General features: G+C 39.3%; 1 protein-coding gene across 3 annotated transcripts in view; it reads left to right on the forward strand.

Moving 5' to 3' along the window:
• adgrl1 (adhesion G protein-coupled receptor L1) overlaps positions 1 to 21,221 on the forward strand; it is a 242,388-nt gene that overhangs the window by 109,253 nt on the left and 111,914 nt on the right. For all 3 annotated transcript variants that reach the window (XM_062970517.1, XM_062970519.1, XM_008104606.3), the window contains exon 2: positions 417 to 562. In XM_062970517.1, coding sequence (XP_062826587.1) covers positions 493 to 562 — 70 coding nt within the window. In that variant the 5' untranslated portion in view covers positions 417 to 492. The remainder of the gene's footprint in view (positions 1 to 416; positions 563 to 21,221) is intronic.

Here is a 21,221-nt window from a genome sequence, read left to right on the forward strand (position 1 = left end):
GTGACTTTATGACCAACTTTTCAGGAAGGACTGGAGGACAGATATTTTTTCAGGAATCTCTAGGTAACCCTGTGTGACTCTATGCTAAAGCATCAAAATATTCCTAGAGAGTAATTCTCTCAGGTTAAAAAATAGCATTTTTTCATTTGTGGTTTTTTTTAAAAAAAAACTTTCATGGGGATTCTGTGCCCTAACCCCAGCAAATGTGGAGGGCTGACTGTACTGTAACTTCATAAAAGGGTGTGCCAGTCCTTAAGGGAGGGGTGTAAGGGAAGAGTTGATGGGGAGCATGCAGTATGGGCCCCAAGAGGAAGAGTATATGATATTTACTGGGGACAAAACAAGGTCAGAGAATGAAACTTGGCACAGTCCTGTTGTGTTCTTGACCAGACTCAAGGCTTTTCTTTCTCCACCAGGCCTGCTGTTGCGTCCCTCGCTCTGGGATGACTAGAGTGGCCTTCAGTTGCTGACAGTCCCAGCATTGAGTGCAGCATGGCCCGGCTCATCCATGCCCTCTGGAGCCTCTGCATCACCACCGTCCTTGTCACTTCAGCCACCCAAGGTAAGGGGAATTTGAGTGAGGCAGCCCTTGGAAGGCAACACTGGGAGGGAGGCTTTTTGAGCAATTGGTTCATGAACATTTAGGCCATGACACAGGGTCAAGAAAAGAAATCTCTCTTTTGCTTTTAAAAATATAAGAAATGGGCAATTGCAAAGGAAAGTTTTTTATTTTTCTCGGAGTAAGCAGGAGAAGAAAAATAGAACAGTGTTTAATAACTGCTTCTCCTGTGTACTTTGAAATATTTTATAATTAAGTCCTGGAAATAGAAGGATTTATTTAGAAATATACAATGCCTTGCAATTTGTGTGTATGGGTGTGGTGAAATTGTGCTTGAGTAAGTCCCTTCAATATGTAGATGGCACGTTCTCTAACACTGCAAAGGGAACCCGTGCATTCTTACTGCCTTTTTGTGTACCTGTTAACCTAGTTCTTTCTGTTCCTGAATTTTTGAGAGATGGGGCAGAATCAGGAGTGGGCAACTATAAATCCGGAGTAGGCAACTAGTAGGTGTCCTGTTGTTGATGCCTTCCAGCATAGCCAGTGCTGAGAGATGACGAGAGCAATCTGGAAAACATTGAGTTGAACATGCATGATGTAAATGAAGTAGGCAAAGTATGTCCTGTGAGCCATATGCAGGAGTAAAAAAAATGATTTTTGACAAAAAATAATTTAAAAATAATATTTTTTGCCCACAAATGCCCTCTAGGGGCATGGCACCACTTTTACTATTTTATGCCCAGGAAAAGCTGTTTACTAAGGAAATGAACAGAAGTCACTTCCATTTATTTTCTGTTAATGCAAGACCTCTCTCACAAAAAAATGTCAAAACTCCCTGCACTCCTTTTCATACTCACTTTTATTCAGAATAAAGAAAGCACAGTAAAATGGTTTATTTTGTGTCAAAGGTATTGCATAATAAATAAGTTTAAAACTGATAAAATAAAGGGATCACAAGCAGCTAAATACTTTTATACCAAAAACAGGCAACAGCAACTGCATTGTCTATAGCTTTATACAGTGCATGAGACAGGGCATTGTGGGCAAGCATACAGATGCCAAGTTGTTTGTTCTGCTCAACAGTCACACAAGGTGGAGGATTCTTCTAGGTCGTGGCATTTTGCCAGGTTGTCTTTTGATCTGCCAACTCCACTTCTGAGTCTGTTCAAGTAAAAGAGTAATATTTATTAAAAAGAAACAGGGTTTTTAGAGTATATATTGCTAAAACTATACAGCTATCTAACTCACTACTACAATCTACAATCAAACAAAGATGAAGACAAACACACAGTGTGCTGCTTACCTACATTAACATAGATACACAAACTATATTAACAAAAAAAAAAACAATTTTATGAATCCCACAAACATATGTTGGTTTTTATCTCTATTGCCTTTAGATAATACTATATAACCACACTTCTACCTTTGGTAACATGCTTCTAATTCATAAATCCTTAAGTTGGTGTTTGTCCCCAATATTGTTGTGAAACAGTAATAAACAAGTCTCAGTATTTCTTGAAGTCTCTCCTTAATCAGTTTGTCCACCTCAGCTAGTTCACAGATATTTGTCAGCCATTTTCCTAGCCTTGAATAACTGGTTCCTTCCATCTCTGAGTATAGAAGATTCTTGCTGTAGTTATTTATTGTAGTAATTGCCCGAATTTTCTGTCTAATTGGTTTCATCATGAATTTAATCTTAAACATTTTTTCCAATATCTTATGTATCCGAGTCCAATATTTCTGAGCCTTTTTGCAAGACTACCACAAAGGATAAAATGTCCCAACAATGTGCTCGCATTTCCAACATTTACTAGAAGTGTCTTTTTACATCTTAGTCCCTCTAGTGTCAAATACCACCTATATATCATCTTATAAAAGTGTTATTTTAAATCATTACTCTAAGTAAACTTCGAATTCTTCATCCATATCCTCTCCCATTGTCCCAACTGAATTTGTGTAACTATATTTTGAGTGCATTTAACTGTACAGTCTTTCACTTGTGCTTCCCCCATTTCATATTTTAACAACAGTTTATACATTTTTAAATCTAATTATCATCCCCTGAATAGAGTAGGTTTTCAATCTCAGTTTTAACTGTTATGATTCCAAATAAGTTTTTAACAATCTTAAACTTCTTGGTGATCTATGAACAAACCACTATATTTGGTAACCCACCAAATTCCTCTCTCTGCATTATTATTATTATTATTATTATTATGTTTATACTCTGCTTTTTCCTTTCACAAGGAGACTCAAAGAGGCTTATATTAAAAACATTTCAATACAGTTAAAGTCTACAAATATACAAACATTAAAACAGAATTAAATATAAATGGTATTTAAAAATCCACAGTTAAAATCCACAAAACCATATTCACAGCTAAAAACCACAGCACCCCTTGACTTGATCTTAATAACCTTCATCTTTAAAAGCCTGCCTGAATAAAAAGATTTTAGCCTGCTACCAGCGGGACAGCAGGGAGATTGCCGTTCTAGCTTCCCTGGGCAGGGAGTTCCAGAGTTGAGGGGAAACTACTGAGAAAGAAGGCCTCCTCTCTCGTTCCCACCAACCAAGTTTGCGATGGAGGTGGGACTGAGAGAAGGGCAGGTTTATACTGTACAAGGGGAATGTAGTCAGCCAAATAGCCTGGACCTGAGTTGTCTTTAACCTAGGTTGATCATTTACTAGTGATAGCAAGTCTTTATAAGTTAACCATTTTCAGTCTATAGAGATTTCTCTACTAAACACAGTAGTGACCTCCTCGTGAAATAATTGTCAAAACTTGAATCTGTTTTATTTTGTCATACTAGGGGTAGATATGCATCCCAAATTTCTAACCAGCACCTTCTAACCAATCCTTCAACCATGTAAAACAATAAGCTTAATAATACATTTTCAGACTGGAGATATCCATACCATCTCCTCTTTTTCTATCACCTTGTAATATGTGGAATCTAACCCAGGGTCTCTTACCTTGAACAAGGGAAGCCACCTTGGCTTGGGATAGAAAAGAGTCATAGCATTCGATGTCAATTGTATATTTATGGTACTGCACCTCAAAAGTCCAGATGGCCAATCCCAGGGGTTTTATGTAGATGTGCTTGGCACAGTCAAATGCTTTAAATATATCTAATGCTATTATTCCTGCTTTTATCCATTGATTTTTATTATCTACATTTTGTTTATTAATTTCCCTACTAAATTGGATATTTGTCTTCCTTTTATAAAACCGCATGGATCCCTATTAATGTATTTGTATATCCAATTGTTCATTCTGTTTGCTACAATTGCTGGCAGTATTTTGGCATCCTGATTTATTAATGAAATTGGTCTGTAAGCCCCTAGATCTGTTTAATCTCTATTAAGTTTTAGAATTAATATCACTAATGTCTGTTTCCAGGATTCTGGAATTTTTCTCCATGTAATATTGCATTATATAACTCTGCCAATTTTGGGATTAGTTTTTTTCCAAATATTTTGTAGTATTCTGATCCATAACCATCCAACCCTGAGCTTTCCCATTCTTCAATTTTGATATTACTTTCTCGATTTCTTCCTCTTTTATTGGAGCTTCTAGCAATTTCCTATCCTCCTCTATTAATTTTATGTTCCAATGTCCTTCTACATATTCATTTATTTTATCAATTGAGATTTCTCCTGCTTGGTATAACACAGAGTAAAATTCCTTGAATATTTTTAACTTTTCTTTCATTAATCTACATATTTTTCCTGATTTGTCTCTTACCTTATTTATTTAAAAAATGGCTATCCACCATATTCTTTGAGTATGTAATGTTCCAGAATAACTGATGTTACTTAAATTCTTGGAATTTCATAGCAGTTCATTCTCTTACATTAGTTTTTGCGAACCATTTGTAACTGCTGTGTGGAATAACGATACCACTTTAATTTTTATACAATATTAAGAATGTAAGACTCCACCTCAAATGTTTTTGGAGGTGGGAAAGTTAGAAGATTGCTTTTTTCAATCAGATCCACCCAGCACCATCTGTCTTGCACTCTAATTTTAGATGTAGTGAATGTGGCTAGTTTGAGAGCAGGATTGACTGGAGGTCTCATGCACGGAGGTGGAATCTGCATCCTTCCTTTGAGATGAGAAAAACGTCTCCTTTCGGTGTATTTGGTATTGAAGGGTACAGTATTTCAGAACTCTTTGGTAAATGGAAAGAGATTAAAGTGTCTCTTTTTCTAAAGGAAAGCATTGGGATTTCATAGGTCTACGAGGCTGTTTCCCAAAGGAAGACACCATCTGCTAGCTTCCTTTTTAAAAAGTCTCTTTGGAAACGTAGTTCCATGGGAGGATCAGCCATTGAATATGGCCAATTGAATCCACCAGAGGGAACTTCTATTTAGAGGCAGGTAACTGCCTCTATGCTACTTACCCAGTAATACACCCATTGACAAATATCCAAGCCATACAAAGTTTCATTCCACGGACTAATGTACAGACAGTAGCAGCCCATTGTGAAAGGTTCCAGGATTGCTTTAAAAGAAAAAAAGTTTAAAAAATTGCATCCAAAAAAGCTGAATCCTGTGATATTGTGTATGAATCATGTGTATTTGTACATATTTGCTTACTTTGCATTGTTCTGCTTCTGCTAGTTACAAAGTATCCGCCCTACATAGGTTGCCTGACCACTGAGTCTAGCACTGGAATGCTTTCATTTATAGTCAAAAGGATGCTGTGAAGGATCTTCCTCTCCCTAATTAAGGGCTTTGTCTCTGGGTCTTTGGTCCAGACTTTAATTTATTGGGGTTTGTGGGGTCTACTCCAATGTAAAAATTAATGGTGAGCTCATGGATTTGAATTAGACTGAGTTTTAGCATTTGTGCCTATGTAGATTTAACTAATCTCACCAGAGTTTTGAAAAAAGGAGAAATAAGACCCATCCTTATGGTCCCAGTGATACAGACTGCATACATTTAGACTTGATAATAACTTAGGTGTCAATGTAGTACCTTTATAAATGTGGTATATACGCAGTGCATGGATGTGTTTCTTGACATACCTTTGCTAGTCTGAACATTTGATCCTAGAGCATTCTCTTGAAATGGAGAGGTCAAACTCACCTTTATCTCAGCTGTCTTTAGCAGGGCTGGCCCAAAGCACAAAGCTGCTTTGGGCAAAGGCCAAGATGGCACCTCTGCCCTAACCCTAGTTTTTTGTTTTGTTTATGTAGTCTTGTTTATTCTTAAAGAAAATACTTGTTTGTTTGTTGTTGTTATTGTTGTTGTCTGCCTTCTAGTCATTTCTGACTTATGGCAATCCTAAGGTGAAGCTATCAGAAGGTTTGCTTGATAAGATTTGTTCAGAAGGGATTTGCCTTTGCCTCTGAGGCGGAAAGAGTGTGACTTGCTCAAAGCCACAAGGTGTGTTTCCACGGCCAAGCAAGAATTCAAACCCTGGTGTCCAGAGTCATAGTTCACTGTTTACTAGAATTGATTATATATTCATAACACCACCCCTAGCAAAATATCTTAAAGAAGTTAATGTAAATTTAAATTCTATAAGTGACTATCGAGATGTGAATATGGTATTAGAATATCAAACTGACTACGAGCCCCTAAAGAGAATGTGGATGGATATAAAGATTATTAACAAAAAAAATTATAAGGGAAAATATTTTAAGAGAATGGGCAGAAATTTGGGAGTTGAATGAAAGGGAACCCCCTTCATATAAGGTGCTCTGGGATGCAATGAAAGCTATTTTAAGAGGATTGTTTAGTAAATATTCAGGTATACTAAAGAAACAGGAAAGGGAACATGAGAACCAACTGACAGGTGAAATAAAAAAACTTGAATCAATGTACTTGTTAACAAAGGATCTGAAGATTATAAATAATATTACTAGATTAAAGAAAGAGTTGGAGGTTAAAGATATAGAAAAAGTTTAAAAAGACATGATGTATACAAACAGATATAATTTCGAATATAATAATAAAAGCTCAAAACTGCTGGCAAAAATAGCACAGACAAAAAGAGAAAGAAGGGAGATTGGAAGTATCAAGGATAGTAATGGTATTTTATGTGCCAGAATGGTAGATAAAATCTAAGCAATACAGGATTTTTATTCTAATATGTATAGAAGTAAAGAAGTGGATATAGTTGAGCTGGACAAATATCTGAAACAAAATTTAGGCAAGAAATTAAGCGAAAAACACAATAAGGAAATGGAGGCATCTATAACACAAGAGGAAATTAAAGGCACAATAAACAAATTAAGGAAGAGTAAGTTGCCAGGCGAAGATGGTATTCCAGCTGAAATTTATAAAATTTATCTAGAATTTCTAGTACCCAAATTACAGAGGGTATTCAATGAAATATTGAGGGGAAACCCCATACCAAATTCATGGAAACATACCAGGATAATACTGATACCTAAACCTGGTAAGGATAAATTAATATTAGATTCTTATCGCTCTATTTCTCTAATTAATCAAGATGCAAAAAAAATTACAGCAATTTTGGCAGATTAAATTTTTTTGTTGAGGATTATATTCACCCAGACCAATGTGGATTTCTTAAGGGAAGACAAATGTCTGATTTAGTCCGTAGAGTGATAAATATTATCTCTCTCTCTCAGTCGTATAGTCGTTTCCGACTCTTCGTGACCTCATGGACCAGTCCACGCCAGAACTCCCTGTCGACCGTCGCCGCTCCCAGTTCCTTCAAGGTCAATTTAGTTACTTCAAGGATACCGTCCATCCATCTCGCTCTTGGTCAGCCTCTCTTCCTTTTTCCTTCCATTTTCCCCAGCATCATGATCTTTTCCAAGCTTTCCTGTCTTCTCATGATGTGGCCAAAATACTTCAACTTTGCCTCTAATATCCTTCCCTCCAGTGAGCAGCTGGGCATTATTTCCTGGAGTATGGATTGGTTGGATCTTCTTGTGGTCCAAGGCACTCTCAGGATTTTCCTCCAGCACCAAAGTTCAAAAGCATCTATGTTCCTTCACTCAGCCTTCCTTAAGGTCCAGCTCTCACAACCATACGTTACTATGGGGAATACCATTGCTTTGACTATGCGGACCTTCGTTGCCAGTGTGATGTCTCTGCTCTTCACTATTTTGTCAAGGTTGGCCATTGCTCTTCTCCCAAGAAGTAAACGTCTTCTGATTTCCTGGCTGCAGTCTGCATCTGCAGTGATCTTCGCGCCTAGAAATATAAAGTCTGTCACTGCATTCACGCTTTCTCCCTCTATTTGGCAGTTATCAATAGGTGTAGTTTCCATGATCTTGGTTTTCTTGATGTTTAACTGCAGCCCGACTTTTGCACTTTCTTCTTTCACTTTGGTGATAAGGCTCCTCAGCTCTTCCTCACTTTCGACCATCAGAATGGTATCATCTGCATACCTAAGGTTGTTAATGTTTCTTCCATTCGTTTTAACTCCGGCTTTGAAATCGTCAAGCCCCACACGTTGCATGATGTGTTCTGCGTACAAGTTGAATAGGTAGGGTGAAAGTATGCAGCCCTGCTGTATTCCTTTCCCAATCTTGAACTAGTCTGTTGTTCCGTGATCTGTTCTTACTGTAGCTACTTCTTCTTTATACAGATTTCTCAGGAGACAGATGTGACTCAAGTTGTGTCGCACCTCAGGCTAAGTTCACCTTGCTAGGATACCCAATCAACACACAAATAGTCTTTTAAAGTCTTTATTAAAGCAAAGCAGTATATAGATGAAGCAAACAATCAAAAGATAATTCAAAGTTATAAAGAAAGTGTCCAAAGGTAGCAGGGAATCAATAATGCATAAATGTCCATCAGTTCAAAAGGCAAGGTCCATTGGTTCGAAGGCAAAGTAATAGCAATAATCCATAAGGCACAGAGTTAGTCCATGAAATCCAAAGCACCAGGTCTTAATCCATAGAATCCAAAGCATAAAGTTCAGAGCACAAAACACAAGGTCCAAAATATAAGTAATCCACCAAACCAGGTATTAATCCGTAGGAAGCAAGAAACAGGGTCCAAGAATGCAAAGAAATCCCAGAGGCAAAGTGTAGTCCTTAGAAAGCACAAAACAAGGCCCTAGACTCCAAGACGCTGGCAAGGGAAACATGCACAAGGATGAAGCGATGAATTGCTCTAACAAAGGGCATGGTCTGCACAGGCTTCTTTTAATAACAACCCAAGAAGGCGTTTCTTTTGCCACAGCTTGATTCTTTCGAAAGCTGTCTTTTGCGCGCCAAACGATCACTTCTGCGGAGCTTAGAGCCCCGCCAAGACAAACGGTCTTGCCTGGACAGCTCAGGGTCACTGTTATCTCGCACCTGGTCTTCAGTTGCCCCGGCTCCGTCATTATTTGTTAGTTCTCCAGTTACCTCCTCATTATTTCTCACAACTGTCGAATCCTCCTCAAAAACTCCCAAAGTAAGAATGTCAGCTTGACTGTAATCTGACTCTTCTGGGGCCAGCAGGTCATCTTGCTCAAAGTGAAACTGCATGTCTCTAACAGGAGGCTCAGACTGCTGCAAAATCCCCAAACCAGAATCCTCTTCTGTTCCATCTTGGAAACCAAAATCCCCTTCAGTGTCATCATCTTGAACGTGGCCGTGGCCAGCCTGTGGCTGGGATACAACAAGTTGCTCCTGACACACACACACACACACACACACACACACACAAAGGAGACAGACAAGTTGACTTGGTATCCCGATACCACCAAGAACATGCCACAGTTTATTATGATCCACACAGTCAAAGGCTTTAGAATAGTCAATAAAGCAGAAGTAGATGTTTTTCTGGAACTCCCTGGCTTCCTCCATTATCCAGAGGATATTGGCAGTTTGGTCTGTTGTTCCTCTGCCTTTTCTGAACCCAGCTTGGACATCTGGCAACTCTCGCTCCATGTATTGCTGGAGTCTGCCTTGCAGGATCTTGAGCATTACCTTACTGACATGGGAAATAAGTGCCACTGTACGGAAGTTTGAGCATTCTTTAGCATTCCCCTTTTTTGGTATGGGGATATAAATTGATTTTTTATAGAGACTGCCAAAAACGAGAAAACTCAGGTAGGCATTATTGCACTGGATATATATAAAGCCTTTGATACAGTGGGTTGGACAGTATTAAAATCTTCGATTTAAAAATACGGCTTTGGAGAGGGTTTCCAACATATAATAGAACAAATATATTCAGAAAACAGGGCTAAAGTTATAATTAATGATTCGGGTACTGAATTTTTTTAGTATTAAACAAGGAGTAAGGCAGGGTTGTCCTCTTTCCCCAGTACTATTTATTTTAGTTATGGAATTACTAGCCTCTGCGATCAGGAAAGATAAGGAGATAGAGGGAATGGGAGTGAACAACAAAATTAAATTGGCTTATTTGCGGATGATACACTTTTGACAGTTAGGAATCCAGATAGGGCACCAGATAAACCTACATTTAAAAGAGTTTGGAAAAATAACAGGTCTAATAATTAATTGGAAGAAAATGGAAGTAATAACAATAAACCTGGAGGGAAAGGTCAGAGAGAAAATAATGGAGCAATTTAAGGTTAAGATTAGAAGCAACATTAAGTATTTAGGAGTAACAATAACCACTAATTATTCAGAGTTAAAAACATTAAATTTTGATAGACTATTTAGGGAAATCCAAGAACAAATACTCGATTATAAAAAATTTAATCTCTCATGGTTTGGCAGAATTGCCATTTTAAAAATGAAAATATTATCCAAATTTAACTTCCTTTGTAATATGTTACCTATTAAATTAACAGATGTTGATCTTAAAACATAGCAGAAATTACTTAATGAATTTTGTTATGGAAGAAGAAGATCTAGGCTATCAAGAGGTTTATGGTATATTCCACAGAAATTAGGGGGATTAGGAATACCAGAACTAAAAACCTATTATGAGACACATATAATAAAGGGAGTGTTTAAGCTGCTCTCAGAACTCAAATTAATTTGGCAGGAATTGGAAGTAAAATGTTGGCAAAGAGATTGTAGGGAAATGTTTTTCATATCAAAAACTGGCAAAATAATTAAGGGGTATAAACATAATCTGGCTAAAGATGTTATGGAAACATGGGCCAAGTTAAAAAACAAGATATTTCCAGGAGTTTCTCCCCTAACCCCAATAGTCTTACTGGAAAATTTCCCAGAAGACCTGAAAATTAAACTTAAGAATAAAAAATTAGTGGAGGTGGAAACGGCTCTTTCTTGGAAGGAGTGGATACAAAATTCGAGGGGTGAGTTTAACAAGTTAGAACAACATGGTGCCCTGAATTGGTTTGAGAAGCAACAACTATATAATTGGAAAAAGGACTGGTTAGGTAAAAATCCCAGATGTAGAGAGCTTAATAAATATGAAGAATGGCTAAGTAAACTTAAAAAGCAAGAAATATCAGGGAAAGGATTAATGGGGAAAGAATACAATGGATTAATAGGGGAAGAAATAGGGCTGAAGCTGTTAGAAAAGGTATGGGAAGGACACCTAGGGCTGCTGATGGACTTCGATTGGAAAAGGGTTTTAAAGTGGAAAGTGGTTAAGAATTTGTCAATAAGATTAAAAGAAAATGTATATAAAGTCATATGGAGATGGTATACCACACCGGTTAAACTATACCAGATGGATAGGAAGCAAAGTAATTCCTGTTGGAGATGTTGCATGCTCAAAGGGACATATTTTCATCTATGGTGGGAATGCCCCCAGTTGAAGAAATTTTGGAACAACATATTTATAGAAATCAGTAACATTATAGGAACAAACATCACTCCGGATGCTAGGTTAGCATTATTAATGGATGCCACAAAGTTGAATTTAGAAATGGAAAAGAAAGAATTGGTGATTATCTTACTCACAGTGGCGAGACTTATAATTACAAGGAATTGGAAGATAGTAACCAATCTTACACTGGAAGCATGGTATGGGGAGGTATGGAATGTAGCCTTAAATGATAAATTATCAGTGGAAACAAGGGTGTTCATGGGGAAAACTAATAGATCTGATTTTGATTTATATTGGTCAGTTTTAATAAATATGTTCTAGAAAGTGAAAAAGGAAAACAATACAATCATGTTGGTCAGGAATTTTTGATATGACATTTGTTTAATGGTTGACTTATAAATCTTATGGTAAAGGAAATGATACTTATTCGGGCCTTGGTGGGGGGGTTATGTGTTTGCAAAATGTTCATTGCTTTTGTGTTTTGTTTTACTGAAAGTTGTTAATGTATGTAAATAAAAATTAATTATTAAAAAAACAAAACAAAAATTATACCATGTTGGCTCTCTGAAGAGTCTCGTGGCACATAACAATTTTGATGCAGCAGTAGCTTTAGGGTGCCCAAGACTATTTGTTATTTTTGCAAAATACCAACGCAACTGCCCTTCTGGAAATTTGTTGATCTTAATTATATTTATTTTACATACAATGGAACAGAATTATATAAATATTTACAAATTTGTAGCAGATTTTATTACAAGTGACCTGGTTATGAATTGATAACTATTGCCTATAGTGAGCTATAGATCAATATAACAAAGAAAAACCCAGCAGAAGCATTATGAAACTTTCCTTTTGAATGCAAAAGTTACATTGTTGTAGAGGTGGGACAAATTGAGGTTTTCAAATCAAAGATATATTCTTTTCATGTGAAGATTTTAGATAATCGGGCTTCTTTGCATATAACTTTAAATCCTAGATTTAGAATGTGTGGAAGAAGCCAGGATAAGCACAAGCAAAATACTAGCATCGTCCTTTTCTCTCCTTTCTCTTTCCCCTGCTTGATTGGTGGAAAATTTCAGCAGACTGAAAGTTAACATTTAAACCAGGAATGTTAATTTTAAAACAAACTGTGGTCGGTGACTAATTAAATCTATCTGTGGGTTCAAAATCTGATTTGTTGTTGTCGTTGCTGTTGTTGTTGTAAATTAGAATCCTTGATTAGGGAGAGCCAGTGTGTTGTAGTGGATTGTATGTTGGACTGTGACTCTGGAGACTAGGGTTTGAATCCCTGCTTGGCCATGGAAACTTACTGGGTGGACTCTCAGCCTCCAAGGCAATTCTTGCAAAAAAAATCTGCGCCTTAGGGTTACCCAAAGTTGAAAATAACTTGAAGGGACAGAATAACAACATGATTAGAATGTAAGTACACTACTATTCTACAAAAGGGAAATTCAGCTCTACTAAAGCCCTTTAATAGCTATAGTCATGAAACAAAATCCAATATCCACAAAACAATGCTACTTTTATTGGCAAACCAAAATGCACAAAATACATCATGGAAGCTTTGAAATCTATGAGAGTTCAGAAAGAGAAGGAAGCAGAAAGATGAAAAGTCTGAAATTTTCACTAGGCTTGCCTATATAGCTCAAAACCTGAAGGGACAACTTCTTAAAGATTGCTTTGGTCCACGAAACCCAACTAGGAGCCACCAAATTGCTACTGCTGTTGCTGCTAAAACCTGATTGCAAATTATTATTATTATTATTATTATTATTATTATTATTATTATTATTATTATATCTCGCCTCCATCTCCCCGAAGGGACTCAGGACGGCTTACAAGGGGACAAGCCCGATCCAACAAAAATTAAAACTAAACCTAGATTAAAATATATCTCAGTAGAATCAACAACATTACAACAAGACAATAACATAAAAACAGCATCATCAACAACCAATAGTCTGAGCAGTAATGGGTACTGAAATTCAGGTGGAAGGGAATTGTGCAATAGAATTTCAGAACAGGGATGGTGGACAAAAATGCAAGGGCCGATAATAAATTAGAAATAAAAGAACAATGTCAGATTAAAACACTAAACCTATAGGAGGATGGACATGGATAAAGTGCGGGAAATTCTGGTAGATATAGTTGGGGGCCGAATATCTTGTAAACTGCTTAATCTAAAGCATAATGGAACATCCACATTTTTAGCTCTTTACTGTACATGGACATTGTGGGTGCCAGTCTAATCTCCCTGGGGAGAGAGTTCCAGAGCCGAGGAGCCACCACAGATAAGGTCCTCTCCCTTGTCCCCACCAAACATGCTTGAGACAGAGGTGGGGAGTGAAAGAAGGGCCTCCCCTGCAGTTCTTAGAGCCCACGTGGGTTCATAGCGGAAAATGAGATCGCGAAAATAAGAACACTCTCTTCAGTCTATGATTCATGAAGATGCTAGAATATCTTCCTGTATCATAGAGCTCCCTGAGTCTGTTGATGTCCACTTCCCTTCTTGATGGTGCTAGAAGAAAACAGGCACTGTTATTTTAGCAGTTTTGCAGTGTACTCATATTTAACTATTATAAGCATTTCAGATATATTTTCCAAAAATATTTTTTCCTAGTTGACTGTTGCTAAGAAATGTTCTCTGTAACCTTAGACATCATTCCCTATTTAAATTAATCTAAGTATATATGTATAGCAGAACATAATTCTTTCAGGATGGAATAAGACATTGTGAAAGGAGCAATTGTCTTTTTTGCTCTCTCACCCTTGAAACCTCTACTACAATGCAATTCATGTGATATCATTGCATTATGTGGGTGCCTATGTCTTTCTCTCAGTTAGAGGCATTTGCTAGGTGCATGGGATCATGCTGATGCAAAGAAGTAAATTCACTTTCAAAGAAATGAGTAACACATGTGCATTTTAGGTAGAGGTCATGTGAAAATTGTTACACTTAATGTCTAGTTCAAGGTTGCTTTTCCTGATATCCACTTCACATTTTTTGCACATGTTCATATTGCACCAGATCATACTGTTGAAAATCAGATTCTGACCCTACTATCAGACAGCATGAGGCAACATTTTCAATCAGTAAATGCTGGTGGGGCAGCAATGGCAGCCCTCCAGCTGTTCCTCTTGAGCCTCCTGACTTTTCCTTTGTTAGAGAACAGAGCTATTCATGTCCAGTACTCCAGAACTATGGGAGATGCAGGAGGAGTAAACGACCCAGAGCCTGCAGGAGAATTCTCGTGGCCCCTGAACCACCTCCTCCCACAAATAGTTTGGGTAACCAAGATGGCAGGCCCACCGGGTTGAAAGTTCTGCTGCTTAATTCCACACTGGTTAATGGAAAAACAACAGCCATCCAAGATTCAATTTTGAATGAGCATTCCAACTTGGCTTGCATTACTGAGACCTGGTTGGATGAAGGAGAGGGGGTTAATCTCTCCTGGCTTTGTCCACCAGGTTTCAGTGTGTAGCAGCAGGGAAGACTTGGGGGATGGGGAGGAGGAGTCGCCGTGGTCTATCAAGATTCCATCCATCTGGTCAGGTGTTCTGTCCCACAGTCGACCACTTTTAAATGTGTCTGTACGGGTGAGTGGCAAGGACAGAACAGGTATTCTGTTGGTGTATTGTCCACCCTGCTGCTCAACAGTATCCTGCCTGAGCTAGCCGGGATGGTCTCTGGCCTGGTGTTGGATTCCCAATGGCTAATAGTGTTGGGGGACTTCAACATCCATGCCGAGACTACCCTGTTGGGAGCGGCTCAGGACTTGCCATGGCAACCATGGGTCTGTCCCAAATTATATCTGGCCCTACCCATAGCACTGGACACACATTAGACCTCGCCTTCTGTTTGGGGCAGGATGATGGTGACGGTATTGTGTAGGAACTGTCCACAATTCCTTTGTCATGGACCGATCACTACCTGGTCAGGTTTAGACTCACTGGCGCTCTAAATCTCCACGGGGTGGAGGACCGATTAGGAAGATTCACCCCAGGAGGCTTATGGATACTGATGGATTCCTGATGGCTCTTGGGGATTTTCCTGCCACTTCAGTAGGTGATTCAGTCAAAACCCTGGCAGACCTCTATAATACGGAGGTGGCCAGGGCAGTTGACACAATCGCTCCTGGGTGTCTCCTTTTATAACAGAGGTCCAAGTCAGCTCCCTGGTACAACAGGGAACTTGCGGCGATGAAGCAAGTGAAATGGAGACTAGAGCAGCATTGGCATACTTCTTACAGTGAGTCCGACCGAGCACGGTCTAGAGCTTATTTAAGAGCCTATTCCACAGCAATGAAGGCAGCAGAAAAACTGTACATGCCCGCCACATTGCATGCGCAAAGAACCACCTAAGAGAGCTGTTTCAAGTGGTCAGGGGACCTTTAAACCCTGCCCATTCAGGGACGCCTGACTAATCAGCAGCTCATTTTGATGAATTTGCTAGGTTTTTTGCACATAAAGTCACTCAGATCTGCCCTGACTTAGACGCCAATATTAGTGCAGTCTCTGTGGATGTAACTGAGGCATCTGCTTGTCCCTGTTTAATGGATTCCTTTCAGATAGTTCGGCCCGAGGATGTGGGCAAAATCTTGGGAGTAATGAGACCGATTACTTGTTTTCTAGACCCTTGCCCATCCTGGCTTATAAAATCTGCTGGGGGGGACTGGCGGAGTAGGTGAAGGCGCTGGTTAACGCCTCCTTGACCCAAGGCATAATGTCACTGATACTTCCTTTCTGCAGCATCTCATTGAATTGTTGGGCGATTTTTCCATGTAAACTAATCAGATGTTTGAGCCAAAATCCATGAAGATTATTATTATTATTATTATTATCATCAACACAACAACGTTGTATGGCACAGCAAACAAGATAGATATGCTGGATTTCGTTTCGCAAAACCACAAGTCGAACACTTCCCAAGTGTCTAGGACTGTGTGATGTATTTTCTGATGATGTGTGCAGATCCCAGTAGGGTGGCCTTTTGCAGTTGGCAGATGGTGATTTTGTCAATGTCTATTGTTTCCAAATGCCGGCTGAGATCTTTTGGCACAGCACCCAGTGTGCCCATCACCACCGGGACCACCTGTACTGGTTTCTGCCAGAGTCTTTGAAGTTCAATCTTGAGGTCCTGATAGCGGCTGAGTTTTTCCTGTTGTTTTTCATCTATGTGACTGTCACCTGGGATGGCAACATCAATGATCCAAACCTTGTTCTTTTCCACAACTGTGATGTCTGGTGTGTTGTGTTCCAGAACTTTGTCAGTCTGGATTCGGAAGTCCCACAGTATCTTTGCGTGCTCATTGATTAAATTATTATTATTATTATTATTATTATTATTATTATTATTATTATTATTATTATTATTATTACAATTCAGACTGTCCTGTATCTCTTCAATTAGTCAGATGTCCTCAGGTAAGATTTAGCAGCTAGTCTGTTAGTTTCTGCATATGGCAAGGAGGCCAGGGACAGGGCAGAGTTGCCATCTTGTCCTTTGCTCTGAGCAGCTCTGTATTTTGGGCCAGATTTGCTGAAGGTGGCTGAGAAAGAAGCGGGTTTGATCTCCTTCTCTATTTCAGGAGAATACTCTAGTAGTCAAAACCTCTGGTGATCCTCCCATAATGCTCTTGGCTTTACTTTAATCAATGCTTTTCTATCCCCTGCTTCTCACTTCAAGGCACTGCGGTGGCAGCAGCATCCAATGTTTCATCTCTCAGGCCCTTTGTGTTCCTCTCCTAGGGCAACAGCACAGCGTTTGGGTCCAGCATCAAAGCATTAGCCACATGGGTTTTGATAGGCAGGGGGTGGCTTTAAATAAAACCAGTTATCTGCACTCACCCTTGGCTCATTGTCTGCATGGCTGAGCTTGACGGCATGGGTAAGGATTGCTAATGCCCATCATAATGCCCTTCATTGTATGGTATACAATGACGTTCCTGCTTGTAGTGGATAGAACTAAGATGAATGAGCTACTGGTAGCCTAAGAGGAGGAGTGAACTCTCTGATTTGAAATATCTTGCAAAGCAAACCCACCCAGGGGATGGTTTCTCAATCCCATTTTGTTCTCCTTTTATCCTGTTTGCTCCAGATTGCCTCCAACACCCAGTGTTGGATGCTTCAGGAAATTGACTTTTTTGGATTATGACTTACAGAATTCCTCAGCCAGCTCAATTTATGCCCATGCTGGCTGGGATATTCTAGGATCAAAAGTGCCCCCAACAAAACCCCTTTCCTAAGTTCTGCATATTTCTGTGCAGTATTACTGTGCTGTACAAGTTAGAGCCATTAGCATACTATTTGATCACCATTTTATCCTGTGTCCTTCAGTCTGGATATTAAGGCTTATGCCTTAACTATTTAATAGCAGTCTCTTTGCCATTCCATGTGTTCAGATGTGTGTTCACTATCTGGGAATGCTTATCAGCATCTTGCTTCAAAGGAAACCTACTTCTCCATGGCAAAACGCCAACTTGTTGTGTAGTTTGTAGAGAAGACAAACCTGTAATGTGGGTGAGCAGGGATATAGTCTTCAGGGACATTTTGGTGGGTTTTGAGTCTATTTTTTCCTACTTGGGGATTGCACTACAGGAAGTATGGGAGAGAATTAAGGTGATTTTTGACTCTCCTGAAACCTCAGGAAAAAGCCTTTCCTGGGCCTAAAATGGCCCAAATTGATTAAGACCCAGAAAACAAAATTTTCTTGTCATTTTAATACAAATTTTAAACAGAAAAACACAAAGAAAACAATGTCTATACATACATCAACATAAGCATATTTGAACAGTTACATAACTAACCACAGAATTTATCTCACCAACATACACCTTTCCCCTAATTACATGTAAATCTAAAATACAAACATATATACATAAATTAGTTTTAAAAGAGGATTTTCTACTTTTCTTTTGTTAGTTTTTCTATAGTTTAACATTTTTTCTTGTACCTTATATCCAGCACACTATTTACTTCTGCTTGTTTTTTACATTAACAAATGAATATCCCAACATTTTATATCTCCGAACCTATAGATAAAGTCTTTTCTTCTCCCTCAGATATATATAATTCGAAAGGCTCCATTGTTTTAAGAATGTGTTCAGTTTTCACTGAATCACTGAAAACAAAGTTTTCTTCACAATGGTGCACCGTTACAAGAGCTTTTGGAAAAGTGTCTATTCATACCATATGTACTATTGTCTAGAACTAGCTGTCTTCCCTGAAATCGAGGAGATGCTACTTCCTGGCTCCTTACAAACACATTCAGATGCAGTTGCTGGAGGCTTGCTGGACTTTATTGATATGAACCCATTGCAAAGTTTGCCCATGTGAAAACCCATGGTGTTCGTCCCATTTCAATTTCTCCTATATATAGAGCCAAACTCTTCCATCTCTTGCTCTTCTCTTGCTCTCCATTCCTACATACATTCTCAGCAGCCTTTTCTTGCTCCCTTAGATCCTACCTTCTCTTGTCTGCTGGGCTCCCCCTCTCTGCCCCTGTCGCAAACAACCACCACCAGTGCCAGCCTGTACTAGTTAGTTACTCAGCTAATGGTTTAATTACATACTGCCACCACAGGGCTCTTCCATTAACCCAGCGAGGGGGAAATAAAAATTACACAAAGAGCTGCTATGACATGCTTGCTTCCTAGTCCCCCTCTCTAGCTGCCCTTTAAAGCCCTGAGTGCCACTAATACATGCTCCCCCACTAGGGGCTCTGAGTCCTGCCCTTTGCCGACAAAAGCACAGACCTCTGCACTGATTAACTCCAACAAGCTTAAGAGGGTCTGAGGAGCCCAGGAGGAGGGCTGATGTCCTGCCAGATCAGGAGATGGAGAGGGAACATCACAGCACACCATTATGCTGCACACTTTGCTGTTTTCTCTCATGAAATGTGCCAGCTTCTCCTAGCCCACTCTTGTGGTATCACCAAATTGATGTGTTACCCAGTACACTTCAGATTACAATGACAGGGGTACCAAGGGCAAAGGGTAGATCAAAACAGATGGAGCAGTGAGCAAATGGGGTGTTTGTTCCTGAATCACTGATATGCCAACAAAATAGCCAGAGCGTGTTTGTTAGTTCACACATGCTGCTTAGTTCTGTGACTATTGTTTTGTTGTCATCCTGGCCATATTTGTCAGGGCCCTGATACTCTTTCCTCCAGGGCAGTGGTTCTTAACATGTTTACTAGCTGTTAGGATTTCTGGGAATTGAAGGCCAAAAACCTCTGGGACCCCAAGTCGAGAACGATTGCTCCAGGGGATTATGTATGTGGCATAATCCTTGCAGGTATTCCTCCCACTGTTGAAAGCAGAGTCAAGCAGCAAAGAAATTTAGCTTTAGCTTTACCTTCAAGGACTCTTCTGTTTCCCAGTGACCAACCAGCTTAATGGTCTGAGGTCATGCATACAAAGCAAATAAAGTAAAGGAAATCCAAATGGCAAAGACATGGAGAACACATAGAGTGAGTAAGATCTAAAACCAGGTTCAAGCATTAGACTAAGATCCAAAACCAGTCAGGTTCATGCAGCAAAAAGGTAGGAGTTGTCCAAGAGCCATTTCAAACACCATCAGAAAACAAGGAATGCAGGAATAGCTAGCTGTTTTGTTGTTGTTGTTTCTGTTTTGTTGTTGTTTTCCCTCTAGTCAGTTCCAACTCATGGTGGCTGTAAGGCAAACCTGTCATGGGATTTTCTTGGCAAGATTTGTTCAGAGTTTGTTTTTGCCTGCCTTTGAGGATGTAAGAGAGTGTGACTTGTCCTTCAGGTGGAAGGTTAAAACCTTTTTATTCAGGCAGGCTTTTAAAGAAGAAAGTTTTTAAGATCGCCAGGGGCTGCTGTGATTTTATATACTTTTATTGATGTTTAATACTGTTTTAATACTTGTATATTTGTGTATTTTAAGTTGTATTGCAGTGCTTTTAATTGTGAGCCACTTTTAGTTGTGAGACACCATGTGGTGAGAAAAAGCAGGATATAAATAAACATAATAATAAAGTCCATGGCTGAGTAGGGGTTTGAACTCTGCTTTCTCAAAGTCCGAATACAACAGCCAAACCGCTATCCCAGGCTGGCTCTCATTTATGTCTTACATATGTCTTTGGTTCGCCTATAGGAGCAGATGGATGTTCTGTTTACAAAACAGAAGTGTTTACATCTACAGTTGTTAAAGCACAGTTGTATGTGTGATGCTATTGTGGATGCATATTCTTGGCCATCTGCCCCAACTGAAATAAGCTGAAATGCACCTTCTATTGTGTATTTGAAACAAGTCACATAACCTCTTCATCTATCCTAAGCTCAGCAGGAGGCATTCCAGCAATTGTTATCCTTCAGAGAACTATCTTCCTCAAGGGCAATGGTTCTCAACCTGGGGTCCTCAGATGTTTTTGGCCTTCAACTCCCAGAAATCCTAACAGCTGGTAAAGTGGCTAAGATTTCTGGGAGTTCTGGGGAACCACTGCTCAAGGAAATCTCTTGTACTTAAGGAGACACCCTACTCTTGAGGATCCTTTCCTTGCATAGGGATTATTTGTTGAATAGTGTCCAGCCTTGCTTGTGCTTTTATCTTGTAGTACTCTCTGGAACTGAGAGAAGGATGTTGGGGTTGAACCGCCAATGTCTAGCTGAAGCTCCCTCTGCCTGCCTCTGAGATCCAGGATCCACAGGGAAACTCAGTTCCAGTTATGACTCAGACCCATCCTTAGATCCATCCTTACTGGGATATGGGAGGGACTGGGAAATACATCAGGAGTAGACATGAAGTACCTGTTTTCTGGCGAGCTTTCACTGCATGTACTTCATATTAAATAGAGGTGGGAATTGTGCAGCCCTCCAAATGTTATTGAACTGCAACTTCTTCATTCCAAGGGCCCATCCAGACAGCCCCTTTAACGCGGGACTACCCGCAATTTAAAGGGGGTGTCCAGATGAGATCCTAAGGAAACATGAATTAATTCAC

This window comes from Anolis carolinensis, chromosome 2, assembly GCF_035594765.1.
Source record: "Anolis carolinensis isolate JA03-04 chromosome 2, rAnoCar3.1.pri, whole genome shotgun sequence".
NCBI classification, from domain to species: domain Eukaryota; kingdom Metazoa; phylum Chordata; class Lepidosauria; order Squamata; family Dactyloidae; genus Anolis; species Anolis carolinensis.